Source organism: Pituophis catenifer, unplaced genomic scaffold (assembly GCF_029215685.1).
Source record: "Pituophis catenifer annectens isolate HBS135680 unplaced genomic scaffold, rPitCat1.0.hap2 SCAF_6, whole genome shotgun sequence".
NCBI lineage: Eukaryota > Metazoa > Chordata > Lepidosauria > Squamata > Colubridae > Pituophis > Pituophis catenifer.
In genome coordinates, this window is record NW_027256886.1 from 68,621,798 (window position 1) to 68,646,473 (window position 24,676).

Genomic DNA, 24,676 nt, shown 5'->3' on the forward strand with positions numbered 1-24,676 from the left:
TTGAATTGAAAACCAATATTGCATTAATATTGCACTATATAGCAGACTTCAATATAGTTACTGCCTTATTGTAAGTTGACAACTATTTGTATTACCTTTCCCGTCCCCCTCTTTTCCTGATAATACTGTTCCAAAAGTGTATCCTGTTTTCCCAAAAATAAGACATCCCCTGATAATATGCCCAATCGGCTTTTGAGTGCATGCGCTAAAATAAGCCTCCCTCCGAAAATAAGCCTCCCTCCGAAAATAAGCCCTCCCCAAAAGTATTTAAACATAGATCTGGAAATCAGGTAAGATGGCAAGAGGAGCCCCATCTTGCTCCATGCGCCCCAAAATAATAAGACCTCCCTGAAAATAAGGCCAAATGCTTATTTCGTTTGGCCTTATTTTATTATTAAAAAATGTAAGACAGGGTCTTATTTTTGGGAAAACACGATATTTGTCTTCAACTCAACTGAATTCAAAAAGCGAAAACGATTCTGATTTAAATTGTACTGTATGAGTTGGGAGCAATTTTGATTGCAATTTCAATGTTTCAAATGGAAAATATATATTTTAAAAAACTAACGTTATCCAATGTGTATTACAGAGATCTGTCATTGCAGCCAAAACTACAAATAGCACATTAAATCAAGGGATGATGCGATAGGTGACAAACACGTGGAGAATTACAGTGAAGATCATTATGCTCCAGTTATCCATTTTGTTTTGTTTTATTTTGGAAGAGATTATGCATATTTCTTCATCAGAGCAATTATTTCATTATACATGCGTCGGGGTGCATCCAGACCCCAGATGAAATCGAGGTGTGCCCAGTCTGGAATGGATTTATGGGAAACAAGGTGTTTGATTTGAGGCAATAAAATAGCAATATCTTTTGGATCTGAAAGTAAATCTTTTCCTCCGGTCCATACCACAGTTGGAACTGTCATATCTTTCACTTTATATAATGGAGGAGTAGGCTAGAAAATATATAAATACATAAAACAATACAAAAATTAATTAAAGCAACTGACTTTTTTTAAAAAAAATTAAAACATATAAATGGAAGCAGAGTTAGTATATTAAAATGAATTCTTTATAGTTCTTCGAAGGTTTACAAACATTAATGAATAAAACAAATTTGTATTATTATTTAGGGAGAACACGAAAACAACAATAAAATGAATGCAATGAAGATCAAGACCATTAAAATGATTTTAAGAAATAATTAAACGCTTGATGGAGTAGATCAAGTAGAACAAGTAGATGGAGCACTTTTGTCATTTTCTTAAATATTTGAAAGGGGGAGGGGTAACACCCCTTCCTAGGGCAACCACAACATAGCCAAGCAGCAAGAGGGATTTTCCGAAAGCTTCCCCTGCTGATCTAAACCAACTATCACAGGGCTGTCAAACTTGCATCGTCACAGCGTCATCACGTGACATGTTGGGACTTCCCCCCTCCTTCGCTAAACTGGGCGAGGGCGGGGCTAACATGTGATGCATCTGGCCCATGGGCCACGAGTTTGACACTCCTGAACTATCAGATTCACAGTGGGACAATTGATCACTCAGATAGTAAGAGCTTAAGTCCTTTTGGATTTATGATTATTACTGCTTCCCCTTTTACATTGCTTCTTCCCCTCATAGGACTTTTAGGTTTTACTAATTCTTTACTAAATATTGGGAGTGTTATAAGCCATGCATGGCTTGTAACAGGGAGTGTATGTAAAGTGTCCTGACCTCAAAATGGGATGTTCTCTCATGAAGGCCCATCCTAATTCCATTCTTATATATATTCTAAGAGTTTTAGATATGGTCAGAATAAAATTAAAAAATCCTGATAGAATGTGTTTGTTTGCTTTATGCTTCAGGACATGTGCCATTCTGATTGTCATCTGAGAATTTTAACATAACAAAAATAATCAGCTGTGAGCAAGGTGCTGAGGAATCATGTTGTCATGTCAAAACTAAATGTCCTGATTATAATTTTATCATGGCTTATTTATTTATTGTTTATTTATTTATTGGTTCGATTTATATGCCGCCCTTCTCCGGAGACTCAGGGCGGCTTACAATGCGTTAAGCAATAGCCTTCATACTTTTGTATATACCTGCTTAGTAGGGCTTTCGGCCCTCCCTAAGCGGTATTCTTTTTTATACAAAGTCAGCTTATTGCCCCCACAAACCGGGTCCTCATTTTACCTACCTCGAAAGGATGGAAGGCTAGAATTTTGAGGTAAGAGGAAGATAAAGATGATAAAGAGCAGCTAGACAACCTTTCTATTAGAACACAAGGCAAAATTGCTCACTTGCTTGTATGTAAGAGTTAAAGGGAGAATACACAAAGCTTTCCTCAATTTCTGGGAGTGCCTGCTTGTAGCTTGGGTTCAAGAGAGGTGAATCCACGCTTGAAGGAAAGCAACCTATATATTAGCTGGAAAGATTGACACCAATCTTCACCAGCAAGAAGGTGAGGCGTATGCCTAGTAGGAAGAACATTCTCTGTTTGACAGTTGAGAGAAGAAACTGTGACTGGTTAAAGTAACGCACAGCTGTGTGAATTTGGATTGTGGCTACCCCCAGATGAAGTACAGGAAAAATCAACAAGACCCAAGAATTCAGAGAGGAGAAGGAGAAACTTAAATAAGGTTATTGAATTGTGTGGATATCTTTGGGCTTTAAAATATATTTGGCTTTTTTTTTATGTGGATGGCAAGGCAAAATAAAGGGAGGAAAAGAAATTGCATATGCCAAGCAGAGTATGAAGTAATGGAGGAATGGAATTCATTCCTATAGAGTTGTATAATTACTGATGTATAAAAGTTATTCCTGAATTCTTTTTGTAAATTGGGTTGTGTGGTTATTGTTCTAATTCAAGAAGTAGGACACAGCTATTCAGAAAGTTCTGATTCTGAGTACTAGATATTTTCAACTGCAAGTATATCTTGAGCATTATTGGCTCAGAGAAGAAATATAATTGCCTCTTAGACTGCCCAGCTTGATATGAACATTTTGGTGAAATACTTGATGGGGAAAAAAAAGAGCTGGGAAAAATTTTGCTTGACATATCTCTGCAGGGGACTTCAGCTGTCAATCCCATGCCCATTTTTGATTTTGAAGCAGAGCTTTGCTAGCAGTTTCTTATTGCTGCTGGGACCATCAGGATTCCATCTCCACCTTACCCTTACAGATAGGACTATCTGATTATAGTTAGATTCATTACAATGAATCGACAATAGACAAGTGTTCATGAAAAATTAAAACTCAGTTAAAAACAACATTCCTGATGTAGTTGTGATTCATCCCCAAGTTCTCTGGAATAACTTGGCTTCAACTAGCAATTTGAAGCCTATTAATATTGGAGAACATCTTGTCTCCATGAGGAAGCTATTTCATAAGATGATGGCCATTGGAGAGAAATAACACTTCCCTCTCACTTCCTGGAATTGGGATCCTATTAATAGTTTCTCAGGGAAAGGCACCTCGGATGGGTTGAATCAGATTGGGTGAGATAGTCAAAGGTACCAGGTGTCTATGAATTATTTCTCCCCACATACATTTTCTTTGCTTTAATTTTTTTCAAAATTTGTGCCTATAAATAAACAAATATTGCCATACCTGATTGTGCTTCTTTTTGTTCTTCCTCTCATCACCCCAGTCAAAACCCTTGAATAATCCACAACGAAAAATCTAGCAATAAGGCAGGGATGAAATGAAATGCACTATTAGTGAATTAGTAATGATTAATTGCAGTCATACAGGTACTGTTGTCTATTGAATGTTGAAGTTATAATGGGTCTAAACCCCTGGCAGTAGAAGAGTAGATCTGAACACACCCAAACTTTATGTTCATGAGAAATTCAACACATTTGCCTAGTAATCTCATTCTACTATTCTATTATTTTTGAGGAGACAGGTATTATTGCAATATAAAAATCTGATTCAAGTAGAATTTGACCTAGAGTTACAGAACCAGCTTGCTTTAAAAGTTGATTTACTTAATTCAATTGGACCTCCATCAAAATGCAAAGTTGAATTATTAGCTCTTTCGATTGAAACTTCTTGTTTGACTAAAATTCTTCCTTCAAGTCATATGCAAAAATGTCTAGCCCAGTGGTGGGTTGCCCCTGGTTCAGACCAGTTCTATAGAACCAGTAGTAAAACCGGTGGGAGGCTCCGCCCACCAACCCCGACATCATCAGGAAGCTTCTGTGCATGCGCAAAAGCACACACGAGCAAAGCAAACGTGCGTGCGCAGCCCCGTTGCAAACTGGTAGTAAAGATAAGTATAACCCACCCCTGGTCTAGTCCTCCAGTTCCAGCTGTCCACCAAGAACCAACCTTAGGGGGGGAAATCACCTGAAAACAAGGAGGTGGTGATTTCCAAAATGTCATGAGGTTGACCACATCTATACAATCAAAGGCTTTCTTTGTTTTGTATGTGTTGTATGTGATACATGTAAGGAGTTGGTCTGCACATTCAGTCTTGACTTTTTTGACACCTTCCTGAGGATGTTCCTGCCTGATAGCATTAGTCTGAGATTCATATAAGTCTGATATGAAGGGCAATGCATGAATTTTTGCTCATTATGTTTCTTGACTGCTTTCCACCCAGCTTTAAAACAGCTTGGGGTACAAGAATATTTTGCAAATCTGAAATAGTGCTACTGCTTATTCTGTCTGTTGGAAGGCTCTTCCCCCTCAGTTTGTCTATTTATAAATATGAAACTCTTAGAGAGAATCCCCTTATTTCTTTGTTGGTAAACATAAAATTCAACACAAAAATAGTTTTATCGCGAAAGCGACTGCCTGTAAAGGCTCCCGGATTGGGGCTGAAAGGCAAAAACAGAAGCAGTATGCTCCGTCTCATAATTGGGTAGACCAGGTTGCCCTGATAGACTGGTCTCACCAGGAAAAAAACCTCTTAGAGAGAAAGCATAGGCTTTTGGTGTTCTTTCATCAAAGAAAAAGAAGGTATATAATGTATAACATAAGGCATGGTTCAACACAGGAGAACGAACACATCAGGACAGGATTCAGCAGTCGGTCTGCATTTAAAAGGAACAGACCACTCTTTTGAAGACAACAAAATCCATATTTTGTACAGAGGGGATCATTGATTTGAAAGAGGGGTCAAAGAGGCCATCTATGTCAAAATTGAACAGCCCTCTCTCAACAGAGGTGGAGGGATACGACATCATCTATCTCCAATCTACAACACAGTCCTTTCAGCAGTTCCAAGAAGGCTCCATACCCATTTGCACTACTCAGGTGACCCTGAGGACACAGATAAACCTCCAAGTGGCCTCAACAACTCTCTAAAAGAATGCAAATGACCAGCTGTCTGCAAGAAATATAAACCCTTCCATTCCCCACCATCCAGTCAGAGCTGAAGAAGCTTCTTGAATGAGAAGCGAAACATCTTCAAACAAAAAACAAAAAGTCCAGTTGCCTCTTGGGAAAAAAAGCAACTTTGGGACACTGAGATGATTGGATGACTGAGAATCTCCAGAGTCAAGGCATATAATGCCTTGATTCATAACTTGTGTGAAAGTGAAAAGCAATGATTTCCCTCTTAAAATAATTTTACTGTTCTTACTTTTAAAGTTTAAGCCCCCCCCCCCGAACCAGCCTCCAAAATAAATAAATAAGTAATTTACTTATTTAAAAATACAAGATCATATTTGCCTACGTCCTTTTGTTATTGTTACTATAGATCTGTGTTTTCAGACTTGGGAACTTTTACGATGTGGGGACTTCAACTCCCTGCTAGCCTGAGGAATTCTGAGATGTTAAAGTTGCCAAGTCTGCACATTTTAAGGTTGCCATATTTAAAAAATACAGCCATATTTTGTACATTTGTCACCTTCTTCTCTCCATTGTTTATTCACATTTACTTTCCCTAATCTCGAGCCAATCATACCACTTAATGTGCAAAATATTGTAAATGAAGAAAATTAAAAATAAAGGGACGATAAAGATAATGATAATAAAGGATGGGAAAAATGGGGACTGTATATAGTAGAAAGTAAGAGGAACGAAACTGGATTTGTAAAAAGAAACACATATCATGTGTTTGTGTTTTGTATGTTGTGTTATGTTGTGTTGTTGTGGTAAAACCAATAAAAAAAAATACGGCCATAGATCAGGATTGTCAAACTCGCGGGCCACAGGCCTGGGTGTGTCACACGCTGACCACGCCCATGCCCGGTGTAGCAAAGGGGAAAAAAGCCACAATACGTCACATGATGATGCCATCACAATGCAAGTTTGACACTCCTGCCATAGATGATGCCTCAATTGCACAAATGGGTAATGCCATTCTAAAACAGCATTCTCCAATCTTTCCGGGTTGGTGGCCCAGTGCGGGTGGGGAAGGGGAAATGGTTTTGTGTGAGGAGCAGGTCTGTGCAAGTTTATTTGTGAGAGTGGGGCTGTGAGTGCCGGCGCCCACCACTCACATGCAGGAATGGGTTCTAAATTTTTTTATTACCGGTTCTGTGGGCGTGGCTTGATGATCATGTGATAATTATTTAGGATTTAGCAGAGATACTGGTCTACCAGGCTTTTAACTGCTTGCAGAGCTGTACCGGTCTACCCATTTATTTTTGCAGGCACTGGTCTACCCATTTATTTTTGCAGGCAGTGGTCTACTCATGTATTTTCTTTTAACACTGATCAGCTGTAGGGCGGCCCTTTGAAGCCCCGCGGCAAGAGTTTAAACAGTTTTTTTCCCTCTAGCCATCAGCTGGGACTCAGGAGGCAGCAATAGATTGGGGATGGGGCCAAATAAAAGGTAAGAATAACACGGGGGGGGCAGGGGGCGGGGGGCAACAGAACCGGTTTAGTGACATCATATCGTCACCGCTACCGGCTCAGCGGAACTGGGCCGAACCAGGAGGAACCCACCACTGCTCACATGGCATAATTGCGAATAGACCACAGCTTGGTAGAGGGCCATGACTCACAGGTTGGGGACCCCTGTTCTAAAGTATCATTTCTTAACCAGCAATAATATTGCAATAAGCAAAGATACCTGGCTCCAGTGCAATATAGTTTGTACTGATGTTCCAGCTGGTGTTCGGGCCACATATATGTTTATTCGGCTCTAAAGGGAGGGAAGAAGAAAGGAAATTTTAGTCTCCTCGAAATGACTCAAAACACATTTCTAAATAAATGTTCTTCAAAGTTTTAGCTGAAAATAACATTAAATATTTCAGAAGTATAAAAACCAGTACCTAATTAGGCCCTACTCAATGGATATCATAGTCTTTAAAATGATTTGAAATGTACTTAGATCTATTATCCTTGCATAACTTATTAATTATTCTTTCTTCATCTTGTTTATGTCTACATTACATCTGGTGGATACAGTTAAAAAACAAAATTGAAGTGCAGCTGGTTCTATTTAAATTAAGGTATATTTTAACATGGTTTTGGTTAAATAAATGTGCATCTATGGTATTTTTTGAGCAAAGGTTGCAAGCAGTCAATACTCACCATATTTATATTTCTCCTGTTATCGCCACCGAGATAGAAAAAGATGTCTCCACAAACACTAGTGAATGGACGCCGGCTGCAGAAAGTAGCAAGAGCCTTTTTAACTAGCCACTTCTGGGGAAGGAATTCTCTTTTGCCAAACATAGTCTACAAAATACCAATAAAAATTAAATTAAAAAAATCTGCCAGATGAAGTAATATGTAGTTCTTTTCATGTCTGAACATTCTTCATGACTTCTGCTATTAGTACATGGTTACAGTAAAGGAATTATGTGAATAGAAGGGCAGAAAACGTAAATAGGCACCAGTTTTAATGGATGATACTTGGCATTAGGTGAAAAGGAAAGTTTCTGTCTATGTGGAAAGGCATAGGTAAATAATACACAGGATATGATGTAGAACCAGAATGTGATTTTGAATATTTAGATTAATCAAGAACATGAGTATTTCAAATAGTTTGCGTGATACCTGAAGCAATAAATATTTATTTTATTTATTTTATTTGTCTTTATCCCACTTTTATTAACTTTTATAAATAGCTCAAGTCAGCAAACTTAGTTAATATTCCTTCCTCCTTCTACAGGTAGTCCTCCCCACATGACAACAATGGAGCCCAACATTTCTCTTGTTAAGTGAATTTTGCCCCATTCTACGATCTTTCTTGCTACAGATTCATTCAGTGAATCACGGGAGTAGATTAGTTAGTAACCCAGCTGTTTAGTGAATCCAGTTTTCCCATTGACTTTGCTCGTCAGAAGGTCGCAAAAGATGATCAGATCAACCCAGAACACAGCAACCGTCATAAATATGAACCAGTTGCCAAGCATCTGAATTTTGATCACCTGATTATGGGGATGCTGGAAAGCAGTGGTGAAATCCAAATTTTTTTTACTACTGGTTCTGTGGGTGTGGGTTGGTGGGCATGGTGTAGCTTGGTGGGCGTGGCAGGGGAAGGATACTGCAAACTTTCCAGTCCCACCCCACTCCAGGGGAAGGATACTACAAAATCCCCATTCCCTCCCCACTCCTGGGGGAAGGCTATTGCAAAATCTCCATTCCCTCCCCACTCTGGGGCCAGCCTGAGGTGGTATTTGCCAGTTCTCCAAACTACTCAAAATTTCCACTACCGGTTCTCCGAACTGCTCAAAATTTCTGCTACCAGTTCTCCAGAACCTGTCAGAACCTGCTGGATTTCACCCCTGCTGGAAAGGTCATAACTATGAAAAATGGTTACAACGACACTTTTTTTTCAGTGTCATTGTAATTTCAAACAGTCACTAAATGAACTGTTGTAAGTAGAGGAGTACCTGTATTTGCTCCACACCAACAATCCCGTGAGGTGAGTTGGGTTGATACAGAATGCCTGGCCCAAAGTAATTCAGCCACCTTATTAACATTATACTAGTCCATTCAGGAATTGTATTACATTCAAAGGGCTATTTCTCCAGAAAGCATCACATGATAACACTCTTATTCATTATTTGTTTAATATAATCAATGTACAGTATATGGTCACCAGTTTGCTGGAGTTGTTCTTGGAAGCTAATAGAACATTCAAATAATAATTAACAAAAATAAAACGCAAAGATCTATTCTGGCCTTAGATTCATTGCACAACTTCCCAAAGGCTGCATTAGACTTCTACATCACTTGTATGTCAGGGAACATATGCATCTTTTGTTTGGAGATGATTGCATAGCTATTGCATTTATACTTCTGCAAATAGTAATAGCACTTATATACCACTTCACAGTGCTTTACAGCCCTCTCTAAGTGGTTTACAGAGTCAGCATATTGCCCCCAACAATCTGGGTCCTCATTTTACTGGCCTCGGAAGGATGGAAGGCTAAGTCAACCTTGAGCCAGTGAGAACTGAACTGCCGAACTGCTGGCAGCCGGCTGTCAACTGAAGTAGCCTGCAGTACTGCATTCTAACCACTGCACCACCACGGCTTGTTAATTTTAATGTTCTGGCTAGGGAGCGCTCAAACAACAAAGTAACAACAGGAAGTCAGATCAACCAATCAACATGCAGGATGCGCATCTCTGCACAACCTGTCATTGAGATTTGGGAGGTGTGCATCAGTGATGGGTTGCTCCCAGTTCGGTCCAGTTCTATAGTAGTAAAACCAGTGGGAGGCTCCGCCCATCCACCACGACATCATCATGGGTGATCTGTGGATGCGCAGAAGCTTCTGCGCATGCACACGAGCGGTCCCGTTTTGAACCGGTAGTAAAGGTAAGTAGAACCACCCTTGTGGGCATATCAGCCTGTCTTTAATCATTTGCAATCTACGCTTAACCATCAACCCCTTCATAGCGTAGGTATGTGTTGATGCAGACAAGTCTAAATCAAGCTTGTGAAGCATCTTTAATGTACAGTCTGGTCTTGTGCCATGTAGAGCTTTAGAAGTGATAACAAGTTTCTTGAATTGTACCTGGAAGACTGCTCTAAGTCAGAGTTCATGAGGTAATGGTGTTACCTAAGCATATCATGGTGCACATATAATTGCCCATGTTGTTAAATTTTAGAGCAACTGCAGCATCCAGACAGTCTTCAAGGTCAGGTCCATGTGCAGCTCATTGCAGCAATACATCACAGAGGTGAATAAGGCTTGTATAACCATGAGGAAGAACTGGTGGAATTATCATCCCAGTTAAAATTGGGCAAAGGCCCTCTTAGCCAGACCTGCCACTGTGGTTGTATGCCACATAGACAGGGGCATCTATTCTGGTAGTCAGAAAAATCAAGGTGGCAATCCTGATTAAGACTATGTTTGTGTGTCATGTATAAAAGGATATCCTTTTGATTGTGAAATTCTATGTGACTTCTATTTTCAGTTTGCTGACCATAATCTGTGATGCCTCTACATACAGAAAAAAGACTACTAAAACCTAGTGAAAATTTTAAATTAAGGATATGTCCTTTAATGACTCTCTGAATGAACAGGAATTGGAATAAAATATGAACTTACCCAAAGGAACCTCTCTGGCAGATGAATAAGTTTTATTAAAGGGCTTTTGGCATACTTAAGTCTAGTCACAGGGCCTAAGGCAAAAAACATCTTGATCTTCTGAGCCAATTCTGGCATGGTTGAAAATGCTATAAATCCTGAGAAAAATTCAAGAAGAGACAAAAGAGATTTTTTTAAAAAAGGAATAAAACTCACTACCTTCCTTCCCATCCTGTTTAGTTTACAAAGTAACATTTCAATATATTGGGCATATCTATTTTAATACTTAGTAGGATTTTATGGATGCCCTTTTGTATGACTACATTTTTCCGACACAGTGCTCACATAACATGCACGGGGGGGGGGGGGAGAGCAAGAGATGGAGAGAGAGAGAGACAGAGAGAGAGAGGGGGGGGGGAGAGAGAGAGAGAGAAGGAGGGAGGGAGGGAGAGAGAGAGAGAGAGAGAGAGAGAGACAGAGACAGAGACAGAGACAGAGACAGAGACAGAGACAGAGAGAGACAGAGAAGCAGTGACATTCTGAACAAAGAAGCTCTATCTACAATATAGACTATTGTATAGACTTTGCACCTGACAAACAGGTGCAAAGAACCAGGACTACACACTGAATTCAAAGCACAAAAGACTTTTTTTAAATATAACTCTTATAAGACAAGAATCTGGCCAACTAATGGTAAATGGGTCAACAGAATTCACAGGGAGTTGGACTTGAGTCTGTTGTGGCTACAAAGGATTGCAAACTGACTGTCTCTGGAGATTCTCAGTCATCCAGGTCATGGTTGTCCCAAAGGCACTTTCTCAAGAGGCAACTGGACTTTCTGTTTTTTCTTTGAAGATGTTTCGCTTCTCATCCAAGAAGCTTCTTCATCTTCTTGGATGAGAAGCGAAATGTCTTCAAAAAAAAAAAAAACCCAGAAAGTCCAGTTGCCTCTTGAAAAAGAGCCTTTGGGATGATTGCAAACTCAGACCTTTCAGCTGAGCCTGCTCATCTCCTGCACAAACTTTCTTTTAACTGTCAATCATTGTTTCAAACATCTTATGTACAAATTCTCTTGTAGAATACTCAGTTTATTCCAGGCACCAAATGAACTCATAGAATGAGACACAAGGCTGAACAAATGCCAAGGACATCCGTAGGTGAGTATTAAAATAAATACAGATAGTAAGTGCCACTCTCTGACTGTAACTATCATCTTGCTTTTTTAGACCAATATATCTCAGGCACCCCTCCATGTTCTTCCATACTATACTATATCACACCAGCAGCATGCTGCACTAAGAAATATGCATTTGAGATTTATTATGGTCAGTTGTCCTCATCCATAGCATGAATGGCAAGTTGTCCTCATCCTCATCTGTGTAAAAAGGGATCTGATTAGGCAAGATCTCTCTTAGATCCCTTTTTATATGGAGGAGCTGTCCCCACATATATCTGGTACATGATAGCAAGAAAGGTAATGAACATTCATGGCACTGAATGGTGGACAAAGGTAATTCATGGGCACATTCATTCAAAGGAAACATTTGAATTGATTCTTGATAATGGACAGTTTTATGCTAAAAAAAATAAACAAACCAAAACACTTTCTTTATTGTAATGCTTTCAAATTAAAAGTCTTTAAAATGGTTCTCTTTACACAAACTATTTTCGATCCAGTTTGTAAAGCTTTTATATTTGGGGGGGAGGGTGATAGTAGCCTAATTTTCCAAGTGTAAAAGTTACTGTTGGCTCAGTTTGCTTCACTTGTGGGTTAGCCACTAATCACACTAAGTGGGTAGGAACATTTTTAAAACTTTATTTCTGAGCAGAGATAAAGAATTTATACTCAGGACCAACATCTCTAAGCAAGCACACTGCTTCACCTCATAACAGGTATTATTAATACAGTTCATATATTCCATCAGCAATTCTGATTGGCTAAATTCACCTCACCACACATCTTATCTTTTGGCAGACTTTCTTCTATCTCAGGGAGGTTATCCTAGCTTCCTCATACGGATGCTGAATAGCTTATATAACCTTTTTTTCCAGAGATTCAGCCGGTTCAGACCAGTTCGGGCAAATTGGTAGTTATGGCCAGTGGCTGAGCCCAGCCACTATCACCCCAGCACTATCCCATCCTATATAATCGCTATATTTTTGACACAGCGCACATGTACGCAAGCTGTGTGCTCACATTTTCAATTCTGGGCGAATTGAATTAACCAGTTGTTAAATTATGTGAAGCCCACCTCCGCTTTTTTCCCTTCTAGAAACTTCTAGAATCTTCTTTGGTGCCATCATTATCGGTAGTTTTGCTATTCAGTGACATAAAAGTGACAGAACTGAAGAAAGGTATAGCAAAGTTTTTGGAGGGAGGGGGAAGCAAAATATCTGGAAGGTTAGAGGTGTCACCTGAACCGTTTGGCCCTTTTTTGTTTTTAGCACCAATAGTAGCAGCCTGTATTCTTTCCAATAGGCCTCTGTTCTTTGAAACTCTAGCCCAGGCCAACTTTGATAAGGGCCAGGGTAATGGAGCAATATAGTCGCAAAATAAAGATAATATCACAACAAGGAAAAAAAATATGGGTACCCTGCTTCAGTTCTTTTCATGAAAGCTTCAAAGGAATGCTACTAGTGGGGCTTACAATCGTATTTCTGACCTGAATGAAATGAGAACTATCAAAACTTTCAAACAAGGTGCAAATCCAGTGTAATACTACTTTAATATTAATCTTCTCCCTCCTGTTTTCTCTTTCCTCATAGTATGAAATTCCTCCATATCTCGACTGCTGTAACACAAATGGTTGTACCACACTACATATCAGCTTTTCTTCATTTACATACCTATTGTAGCACCCTGTGAGTGGCCAACATAGTACAACTGTTTTTGGCCAGTTTTCTGTAGAATGAAATTGAGGACAGCTGGAAGATCATACTTTGCCATTTCATCAAAGCTAGGGAAAGATACAAGACAAAAGAATTGAATTCAGGAATGAATTTAACAATCTGATTGGGATTCTGAAGGAAACCAAAATAGTGAGTGAAATAAAGTGGGAACGGTATATACAATAGTTGTCCTCTAGATAATGTATCAAAAATGCCTGTTCCATATTAGCTTCATATGGAAACATATTCCACAATTCTGAAGAAATAGTTTGTAGAACTGTACATGTACCAACATTACAATATTGAATATACAATATGGATTACAAAAATGGATTCATCCCTAGAGGCAAATACCTGATCTCATTGAACTATTTTGGATCTTAAATTATTTATAGCAAGAGATGGAAATTATTTTCTCTTTTCATTCCATTTCCCTGCTGCAAAATACCAAGATTGCAACAATAATAGGACAACAATAGGAGCCTGGATAGCTCAACAGACAGAGCTCTGTAATTTAACACCAGCTGTCTGCAATTAAAGTAAGATCGAATCCCGCCAGGCTCAAGGCTGACTCAGCCTTCCCTCCTTTCTAAGGTAGGTAAAATGAGGACCCAGTTTGTGGGGGCAATAAGCTGACTTTGTATAAATATACAAAAGTATAAAGGCTATTGCTTAACGCATTGTAAGCCGCCCTGAGTCTCCAGAGAAGGGCGGCATATAAATCAAATTAAAAAAAAATAAAAATAAAAAAAATAAAATATACCTGAAAGCCCAAAATTCATCTTCATTCACAGACAGATTTTGGTGACTTCTGGACCAAGTATTTCCCCTGCTGTTTCCAATCCAAACATCATATCCAGCATCTGCGAGGATGAAACCCAAACTGTTGTGGGCGAAGTTGATAATCCAGTTGCTTCCATCTCCTAGCAAACCATGCTGGAGAAATGCTACAGGTTTCCTGCCTGAAAAAAGAATATAATATTTTACTTAAGATATTAAAATTATTTTGTTTTACTAGGAATAAATGCGTCAAAAGAATGGAATGTGGGGAAAATTGTGATTTATCTATGTAGTATATATTAGGTTGGACTAGGATTCAATTTATCTGGACAATTCTCATCTATTCAGTCATAAAGATAGTCGCAGATATGTGCTTCATTTTTTCCTTTTTTGTTTCTACCTTATCCCTATGTTATATCAATTTATCTCACCAAAATCCATTTGATAGTTTCTGCCAGATGGAATTCTGTTCAAGGTAAGAATATAGCCATCTGCTGTCATCACTTTGTACTCCTCGCTTAGGTAGCCTTTATGGATGATAAGTTCATTCTGCAACAGAGTAAAAAACAAACCAACAATTCAAATTTAAAGAATTTGTGGCACTATCTAATTTCATCTTTTGGAATTATGCTTTACGTATCTGCATCTGAGCACTGAGCAATTATTAGAGAAATAAAGTTTTAGGAAACTGATAGCAAGTTGCAAGGATAAATTCTTTTGTCCCACAATTCTTCTGCTTCTCTCTCTTTTAGGGCTTTTATAATGTTTTATAATAAATATAAAACACTATAAATATTTTAGTTTACCCCTCATTTTCTAGATAGTATTTTTTCCCTTAGGAGTCATAAAACTAATGATTGAAACAATAGCATATTATGAATCTTTTTAAAAATAAATATTAACTAGAAAGATCTGAGGGAAGATGGATGATCAATTGATGGGGACATATTATTTTGTCCCACATTGTAAACCCTTCTTGAATCTGGAGTAATTGGGCTTAGGTAAAAATCATGAGAATGACCTGAATCTCTATCATCCATAGAAGATCATTTGAATAAAGAGTTAAATATAATGTGATGTTTTATATTCTATGTTTCTACAGATTTGATGTCATTTATTCAGCTTTCATCAGGTCTATGCAAAATGCTTAGTTGGCTTTAGATTATTTAGTGTAAGGTTGCCTTGATTTATATTCATAAAGTAGGAAGGAAAGGCATAAGGATCTTGAAGATGTGTGCATTTGATACACTTCCAAGACCTTTAAACATGCTTTCAACAGAAGATGGAAATGAGTACCATCTCTCTTATCTTACCTTTTGGATAACTAAATAGAACAACTCAGTGGTGGGATTCAGCCAGTTCACACCACTTCAAGAGAACCAGTTGTTAACTTTCTGAGCAGTTTGGCAAATTGGTTGTTGGAAGAAATCATTAGGGCAGAGAACCAGTTGTTAACTTACTTGAAGCCCATCACTGAAACAATTCCTTAAGCCACTGGCTGTTTTGATGTATGAAATGTAGACTGAATGAAGCAATCAGAATAGAGCAGAGTTGGATATATTGCTACATATATTAAATACATCCTTTAAAAAAATAGGGAAAGAAAATCAATCATGTAAATTGATTAATGATATTTGATTTGGAAATCCCAGGAGATAATGAGTCTAACTTTAAAAATATGAGAAGCACGTTTAAAATCAAGCATCATATTAATTTTCCATCAATAGTGAAAGGCAACTTACAATATTCATAAAGCCTTCTGAATTTGTAGCTCTCTTCGTTCTTATTAGTTTTGAGTAGGCAAATCCATGAATCAGGCATATTGTAATAATTAATGCCTGCATCCTGTGCCTGTTTAACAAAAGATATAGATTTCTTAATGACTGTGTTACATATAACATAACAAAACAATTTTTCTTGTTAAAAAGATGTATGATCACAACCATTCTAATGGCTACCGTTCAATGTATAAATAAAAGTCCTTTGCAGCTGCAAGACGTGCTTCAGTTCTTATTATTACTCTTATTCTTTTATTCTTATTCCCCTTCACTTTTGTTTGAAAATACTTTTTCTCTTTTCTAGAAACAACTACAAATGAGAATCTATATCCATTCATTTCATTCATACGAATGAACCTATAGGATGAACTTCTAATTAAAGAAGAATAAGAATAAAACAATTAGAGTAATAATAAGTACTGAAGCACATCTTGCAGGTCAATAAATACACTGAAATATCAGAACAATGTCATATATATTCAACAGTCATATTGCTCTAATAATAATAATTTATTAAACTTGTACGCTCGATTTATTCTGAATAACTCTGGAAAAATGGTAAAAGATGTATCTATGTGCTCTGCTAATTAAAGCTCCCTCTCCTTATTCTTTTCTCTCACTATCTGAAGAATAACTAAAAAAAAAAACCATCAGATAAACCATATAATTCCCTTTATAGCTGGTGGTAGTTCTTTCATCTTTAAAATTCTAAGAAAGACACAGATAACTTCACAAGGAAAAAAAGAAATAAATTAGTTAGCTTATGCTTCTCTATCAACATTCCTTTTGCTGTTGTACAAGATATGATTGTTATACTTACTGGTTTAAATATTCACTTGCTCCTCCAAAAGTTTCAGATGTTGAGATGGTGACTCTTGACACAATATTTATACCAGAAATGTAAGATAAAGGTTATAGAGAAGTTACAACATTTAACTCTTCCTTTGAAAGCATTTAGTGGTAACATCTCTTTCCATCTCTTCCCCTTCAGCTGCTTTTTCAATTTAGCAATATTGAAAGGAATTCATTGAAGACCAGATCTTGCTTACATTTTTAGGACTGTTGTAGGTTGTGAGATGTTCAAGTGACTTCAGAGAGAATTGGAACATTGAAGGGAAGGAATTTCAAATGCAAACATTTTGTCTCATTCCATGGCTTTCTAATCAGAAGAATATGCTTGTTCCTACAGTTTTTCCAATACATACCCTATGTGAGCACTGCAAAGAACAGATTATCCATAAAACTTCAAGGATTCACTATGCTTCCTTCCACGCTTTGCTTCCTTCCCCTGGCTAAGCATTTTCCCACAAGCACAGGGTCACTTTTCATTTCGGATTTTATTTTATGTCCGAGTGTGGATCCGTTGGTTGCAACAGGAATCGACTGATCAGCTTGTTGCCCCAGCCTGATCTGAGGGACTGAGAGAGAGTAACTGACCCAAAGTCACCCAGTTGGCTTTCATGCCTAAGGTGGGACTCATAGTCTCCTGGTTTGTAGCCTGGAGATTTAACCACTAGACCAAACTGGCTCTCTCAATGATTCACTTTGTTGTTGCTTGATATCCTGACATCTAGGCTCACAGCCCCAGTGTGTTCTATTACTGGCAGGTTTGAAAAACATATTATCCTCTGTTTCCATACTTCCACCTCTCACAATATTAGACAACACAGTATCAACAGTAGAGACCTTCAAATTTCTGGGTTCTACCATATCGCAAGATCTAAAATGGACAGCTAACATCAAAAACGTCATCAACAACAAAGAATGTTCTTTCTGTGCAAACTCAGAAAGATCAAACTGCCCAAGGAGCTGCTGATTCAGTTCTGCATTGAGTCCGTCATCTGCACCTCTATAACTGTCTGGTTTGGTTCTGCAAGACAGACACAGACTTCAGAGGATAATTAGAACTGCAGAAAAAACAATTACTACCAACCTGCTTTCCATTGAGGACCTGTATACTGCACGAGTCAAAAAGAGGGCTGTGAAAATATTTACAGACCCCTCACATCCTGGACATAAACTGTTTCAACTCCTAGCCTCAAAACAACACTATAGAGCACTGCACACCAGAACAACTAGACACAAGAACAGTTTTTTCCCGAACGCCATCACTCTGCTAAACAAATAATTCCCTCAACACTGTCAAACTATTTACTAAGTCTGCATTACTATTACTATTAATCTTTTCATCGTTCCTATCACCCATCTCCTTCCACTTATGACTGTATCACTGTAACCTTGTTGCTGGTATCCTTATGATTTATATTGATATTGTTTCTTGATTGCTTATTTGTAACCTATGACTATCATTAAGTGTTGTACCTTATGATTCCTGATGAACGTATCTTCTATTTTAGGTACACTGAGAGAATATGCACCAAGACAAATTTCTTGTGTGTCCAATCACACTTGGCCAATAAAGAATTCTATTCTATTCTATTCTATTCTATTCTATTCTATTCTATTCTATTCTATTCTATTCTATTCTATTCAAACATAATTTGAACATTTGGATTAACTATGATTAACAGGTCAATCTCTCAGGTGCAGACCCAAAGTGGCAAGAATCTAAGTGCGTTCCCTGAATCTGTTTAAAAATGCATCCACGCACACTATCGAAACCTGCTTTTCATGAATAAACAATCTTATCCCTCAGTATTTTCAGGAGCACAGTTGCATGGGTTGTTCCAAGGAAAAATACTTCTTCCTTTTGAAATGCTTTGTAGCACTGACCATTAAGACTTACAGAGGCCATGACCTCCATTTAGATTTGTTATCTATCCAGGGCTGATATATGCCATTGTCATTAAATGAATGTGTCATTAAAAGATGTTCAGAAACAAACCAAGCAAATAAAGTCTTTGTAAAAGACTTTCTTTTTGTAAAAGAAAAGCCCCATGCTGTGTTTTGTCATTATATACCCTCCATGAATTTTCCACCGGATTTTTCCTTCACTTTTACATTTACATACACTTTATAAATCACACACACACACACACACAAAGAATGATACTGTTTTATAGGATGCATGACAGGCATGATAGGAGCAGAAAGTAATACTTGAGTTATTATAAAAATAATGAAGGAGGGATAGCAATAAATATTCTTTTGAGCAAAGGGTTCAAACTACATTGTAGCCATTGAGTGCATAATGAGATTTGACTACTGATAGATTTACAGCTTTGAGTCTCACGAAATAATTTGTAGATTATGTTCATAAATAAATGAACTAAAGTTAGTCATGATTTACAGTCTATGACCTTTTGTATTTTCTCTGATACTTCAGAACACTTTTAAGTAAAGAATACTGCATGATATTTGAGACATTGATTTTTAAATCAATTTACATCTGGCTCCCAGCTTTGTAGGTTGTATTTTTCTCCCTAGTGGCATATACTAGAGCAGGGGTGTCAAAGTCAAGGCCCGGGGGCTGGATCCAGTCCACAGGGTGCTTAGATCTGGCCCACAGGGCCGCCCTAGAAACAGCAAAAGACTGGCCCGGGGTGCCTCTGCCACTGAAAAAGGAGCTCGGGAGGGTCGCATGCAGTTCTTCCGAGCTTTGTTTTTGTTGGCAGAGGATCACAGGAGGCCAAAAACAGAACTTGGGAGCCTATTTTCGCTGGGAGAGCCTTCAGGCTCCCAAAGGTGCCCCCAACATGAGCGGTGCCCCCAACATGAGAGATGTTGAGTTGGCCACGTCCAACCTGGCCTCCCGAGGTCAAACACAACCCTAATGTGGCCCTCAATCGAAATTGAGTTCGACACCTCTGTACTAGAGTCAGCATTACTCTGTCAGCATTCCAAAATTTTGCTGGATCTTCGCTTTGGCCAACAGCACCCTCTGTTGGGGAACAGCTCTTTGGAATCCCTGGAATTATATATTATTTTGTTCTTTCTACAAGGATGGAAACCCAAACAAGTTTTATCTCTCCTATCTTGAAAACATTTTCTGGAAGATAATGTGATTTTATTTGCCCCTTCTCATGGCCATTGTTCAGATATATCCTTCCAGGTTATCCAGGTAATCATTTTTCTATGTTACCTTGTGTTTGAAAAAATCAATCAAATAGATGTCACTATTTTTCTTGTTCTATTTTTCTCTTATCACCTTAATAAAATTTGTTTTGGAATACTGCCAATCAAATTAATATATTGTTATAATATGTTGTGAATGTCTGAACTGGTTGGTTGCTTCAGATTGTAATTTTTTTGTCAGATAAAGTATACAGTATATCACTCCTGGGACATGGTGGCTCAGTGGCTAAGACGTTGAGCTTGTCGATCGAAAGGTCGGCAGTTCAGCAGTTCGAATCCCTAGTGCTGCATTACAGAGTGAGCTCCTGTTACTTTTCCCAGCTTCTGCCAACCTAGCAGTTTGAAAACACATAAAAAATACAAGTAGAAAAATAGGGACCACCTTTGATGGGAAGGAAACAGCATTCCGTGCGCCTTTGGCATTTAGTCATGCCGGCCACATGACTCCAGAGACATCTTCGGACAGCGCTGGCTCTTCGGCTTTGAAACAGAGATGAGTGCTGCCCCCTAGAGTCGGGAATGACTAGCACATGTATGTGTGGGGAATCTTTACCTTTACATATATCACTTCTGTATGTACTACCTGCTTTCCTTCAAGTCTGAAAAATCTCTTATCACTCTGTTCTGATTCATTATATGTGCCTTCACATTATTTTTGAGTCCTAGTAATCACGTAGAAAGATTTCTCCATTACAATCTTTCTCTAACCTTTTAAGTCTCCCAATGGTGCACTCATTGCCACTTAACTGCTAGTTGTCCTCTTCTTTTCCTTTTCAGCTTTCGTTAGCACCTTCTCCAGAGAGATGGGCCTTTGCATAATGTATCCAAAGTAGGATAATTTTAGGTTGATCAGTTGTGCTTTGACTGAGAACTGTGGTTTGATTTGTTTGATGATTCATTTGTGTATTTTCTTGGCCATCCACAGAATTTTCAGTTCTCCAACACCAAAGCTCAAAGCATCAAAACTCGTCCTATCCTGATTCGATTCAATTCAATTCAATTCATTTGTTTTCACAACGCTTTTATCTGAGTGCTAGCCATATGGCCACAATAAATAGTTTATTTGATTTTGGATATTTTAATTAAATGAATATATGATATTGATGTATGGTTATTGTTAGAATGGTGTTAGTCCTTCAAGGTAGACTCAACCAGAAAGCCAAAGTCATGAATGCTAATACTATTTTTATTATAAGGTTACAGTGACAACCTTGCAATTTTGATTTCACCTTCCTCCCCTTATCTTCAGGAGAATTGCAACCAATTTGGTCTAGTGGTTAAGGCACCAAATTAGAAAGTGGGAGATGGTGGGTTTTAGTGCCACCTTAGCTATGAGAGACAGCTGGGTGACCTTGGGCCAGTCATTCTCTTTCATCCCAACTCACCTCACAGGGTGACTGTCATGAGAAAATAGGAGGATGAATACCAATAAATAAAATAAAATAAAATAAAGACATAGTCTGGAACCTTTTTTCAAATTACAGTTCTGACACAGACTCAGATTTCTTTTATCCGACTGTTATTTTGGTTGCAGTTCTTCTCCTGTTTGTCTAAGTTATTATTTTTCCCCATTTCAATTGGTCGGTTTTACTTTTGGTCATTTTAGTTTTCCAAGATACAGCATATATTCCTTAAAAGATGAAGAGGATGGAATGATCTCCAGCTTACTATCAGAGACAGATAGAAAGCCAGTGATGTTAGAAGGGAGATCTTGCTACCACTGCTGCTACAATAGGTTCATACTTACTTCCAAGGAACAAAGAAGAAGAAGCATTGTTGATTCACCCAACTTGACTCATTTGGGCCAAGTGAGAAGTAAGCTATATTTGGCTCTCAATCCAAGAGAAAGTCATGATTCAGTTCATAGTGTGACTCATCCAGTGAGGCCAACTGTGGGGGGAAAAAGGGAAGGCCATTCCTGTGAATTGTGTGGGACAAACTGAACAGCTAACCACAGAATGATCTGATGCCCTCCAGATCTTAATGGACTACAATTAGACTTAGATTAGATTAGAACCCCAAGATGCCCACATCTGTTTAGGGCAGTGCAACTCCATCCACCACCAAGAATGGTATAGTCCCAGAATTGGGTCTCCCAAAATCCAAAGCTAGGCAATCACCAGGGTTTACCTGAGGCCTGTCGTTCCCCATTTTTAATTTATTTAAGGCCAAATTAGTTGCAGTTCTCCTGAAGATAAGGGGAAGAAGGTGAAATCAAAGTTGCAAGGTTGTTACTTACTTACTTACTTACTTACTTATCAAATTTGTATAGCTGCCCATCTTACCAAAAGGGACTCTAGACAGCGCACAACAATTGGATAAAAGCCACAAATATAAAAACAACAGATATTGAAAATATAAAAATCTACCTCAAGAAATAAATAGTATAAAAAACAAATATACTGTACAAACCCCTGTAAAGACAGCATAAGAATGGCCACCTCAAAAATGGAATCATCTAAGGAAATCTCTGGTTCCCTGGGAACCCCAAGCTTGATAGCATAACCAGGTCTTTAACCCTCACAGTTTCCAGACATCAACGGCATGGTTTAATTTGCCAAGGGCAGAAATGTATAACTGTCCCTCTTTGAGGGAGATGGGCAGTTCAGAAATGCGAAAAATAAATAAATAAAAATTGGGAATGACACCTCACTCCATCGTGACAGATGACCATGATGACAGATCACTCAGTGGCTTCATGAAGATGTTGAATGCACTGGACCTGGCTGCACCCCACACCAGGGGTGAAATCCTCTGAAGTCTGCTACCGATTTGCTTTGCTACCGGTTCACTTCGCATACCAAGCAGTGCTGAAAAAGGAGAATTAAGAAGCCTTTTCTGAGTCTGCAAAGGTAAGTAGAACAGTGAGGGGGGAGAACAGCTGTACTGCATGATTTAGATTCACTAGAAAGCAGGAATTCCTGCTTTTTAGCGAATATAAATTGTGCAGCACAGCTGATCATCGGAAATACTAGTTCGCCCGAACTGGTAGCATTTTTTACTACCGGTTTGGGAAAACTGGTCCGAACTGGTAGCATTTCACCCCTGCCCCCCACACACATGATCTGACCATCACCAGGGAGACACTAAGGGCTCCCCTAATTTCATATCACATTGCTACAGGTCTGACCGGAAAACAGATCATCTGTGTGACCAGTGTCATGTGTCTCTTGCCCTGAAGTCTCAGCCCTTTTAATAAGTCTTTATTATTCTCTGTCTGCATTTATAATTTTATACGTTGTATAAATTACTATCTATTGGTAATCCCCAAGGTGCTTTTTCAAGAGGCAACTGGATTTTCTGGTTTTTCTTTGAAGATGTTTTGCTTCTCATCCAAGAAGCTTCTTCTTCTGAAGAGCTGAAGAAGCTTCTTGGATGAGAAGTGAAATGTCTTCAAAGAAAAACCAGAAAGTCCAGTTGCCTCTTTGAAAAAGCACCTTTGGGACAACCATGACTTGGATGATTGAGAATCTTCAGAGATATCTATTAGTAACCTTTGAATTATTTTCTCTTAAATTTGATGCATTTATGAAGTGAGATAGGCATATCTATCAAGGTTAACTGTAGAATTTTCCATTTTTCCAAGTCAACCTTTTTACTGTTTCTCTTTTTTCCATCTTCAACTACTGCATGTAAATTTCATGTTCATTTATCTTATTAAATGTCGTTTCCTTAAACACTTTTCCTAATCTGGGTCCTCATTTAACCCACCTCGGAAGGATGGAAGGCTGAGTCAACCTTGAGCCTTGTGAGATTCGAAGTGCCAAATTGCAGGCAGCCAGCAGTCAGAAGTAGCTGCAGTACTGCATGCTAACCACTGCACCACAAAGGCACAGTTTCGGCTCATAGAGATTTTTGTGTGAAAACTGCCATGGAGAAAGCATTGAAGTGTGCTAAAGTTAGTGCTATTTGGTCTTTGGAAACAGCTAAGTGGTGTAAATATCCCTCTGGTTTGTCTGGCCCTACATGTCTGGCCCTCAGGCTCTACATAAACTACTGTCTTGTGTGCCTCTTTGATTTGGAACTTGTCAGAAGAATAATTTGGGTTCCAACTGTAGCCGGGGCTGCACAAGAATAAATAAAAATGAGATCCAGACAGCTGTGAGGAAAGAAGAAATATTTATTCCTAAAAGCAAAACAGTTTGCCTTTAGGGACAGTTTGCAGAGAAATGAGGTACAGCAGCAGATTTTTATAGGGGGAGCTTGTACAGGATGTCCGTCTATATGCTGATTCTAAGGTGACACTTAAGAGGCATGTGTGTTTGTGTGTGTGTAGGTATGCTGATTCTTGTGAACATACAGTTCCTTTGGGAGATCTAATTTAATTAACTCTGTGTTTGCAGGCTTTATTCTTTGATATGTGGATTAGGTCTGGGTAACTTATTTGGAAGTTTAAGGAAGAGATATTTTCCTGTTTGCTATTTTTATCTGATTAATTTAGTTCCAGCCTGACAGTCAATTAACTGTAGAGACACTGTAAAAAACACTGTAGAGACACTGATTCTCAGAGCATTGTGGATTCTGTTAATATTTTAAGGGAAGATGGCAACATATAAGCAGTAAAATATATGTTGATGTAAAACTTCTCACAAACTCTTGTAAGTCAAATGCCCTGAGCTTTTGGGGAAAACTTATCTCTACACTGCAAGTGCTTGCATTTGTCTGTCACTGGCCTTGGACAGGATAGTCAGTTCCTTCAAAAGAGAGGAATATCTCTGGCAATCAATATTTCTAATTTGGAGATGTTAAGCATTGG

At 38.4% G+C, this 24,676-nt stretch overlaps 1 protein-coding gene across 1 annotated transcript; it reads right to left on the bottom strand.

Moving 5' to 3' along the window:
• Positions 1–711: 711 nt before the first annotated feature.
• Positions 712–15,951, bottom strand: LOC139318532 (lipase member M-like). The gene is made up of 9 exons (XM_070946007.1): positions 15,850–15,951; positions 14,539–14,656; positions 14,091–14,289; positions 13,286–13,395; positions 10,460–10,596; positions 7,485–7,631; positions 7,021–7,092; positions 3,603–3,674; positions 712–962 (listed from the first exon to the last, which is right to left on the bottom strand). The coding sequence occupies exons 1-9, from the start codon at positions 15,949–15,951 to the stop codon at positions 729–731; spliced, it is 1,191 nt and encodes a 396-aa protein (XP_070802108.1). The 3' UTR covers positions 712–728.
• Positions 15,952–24,676: the final 8,725 nt, after the last annotated feature.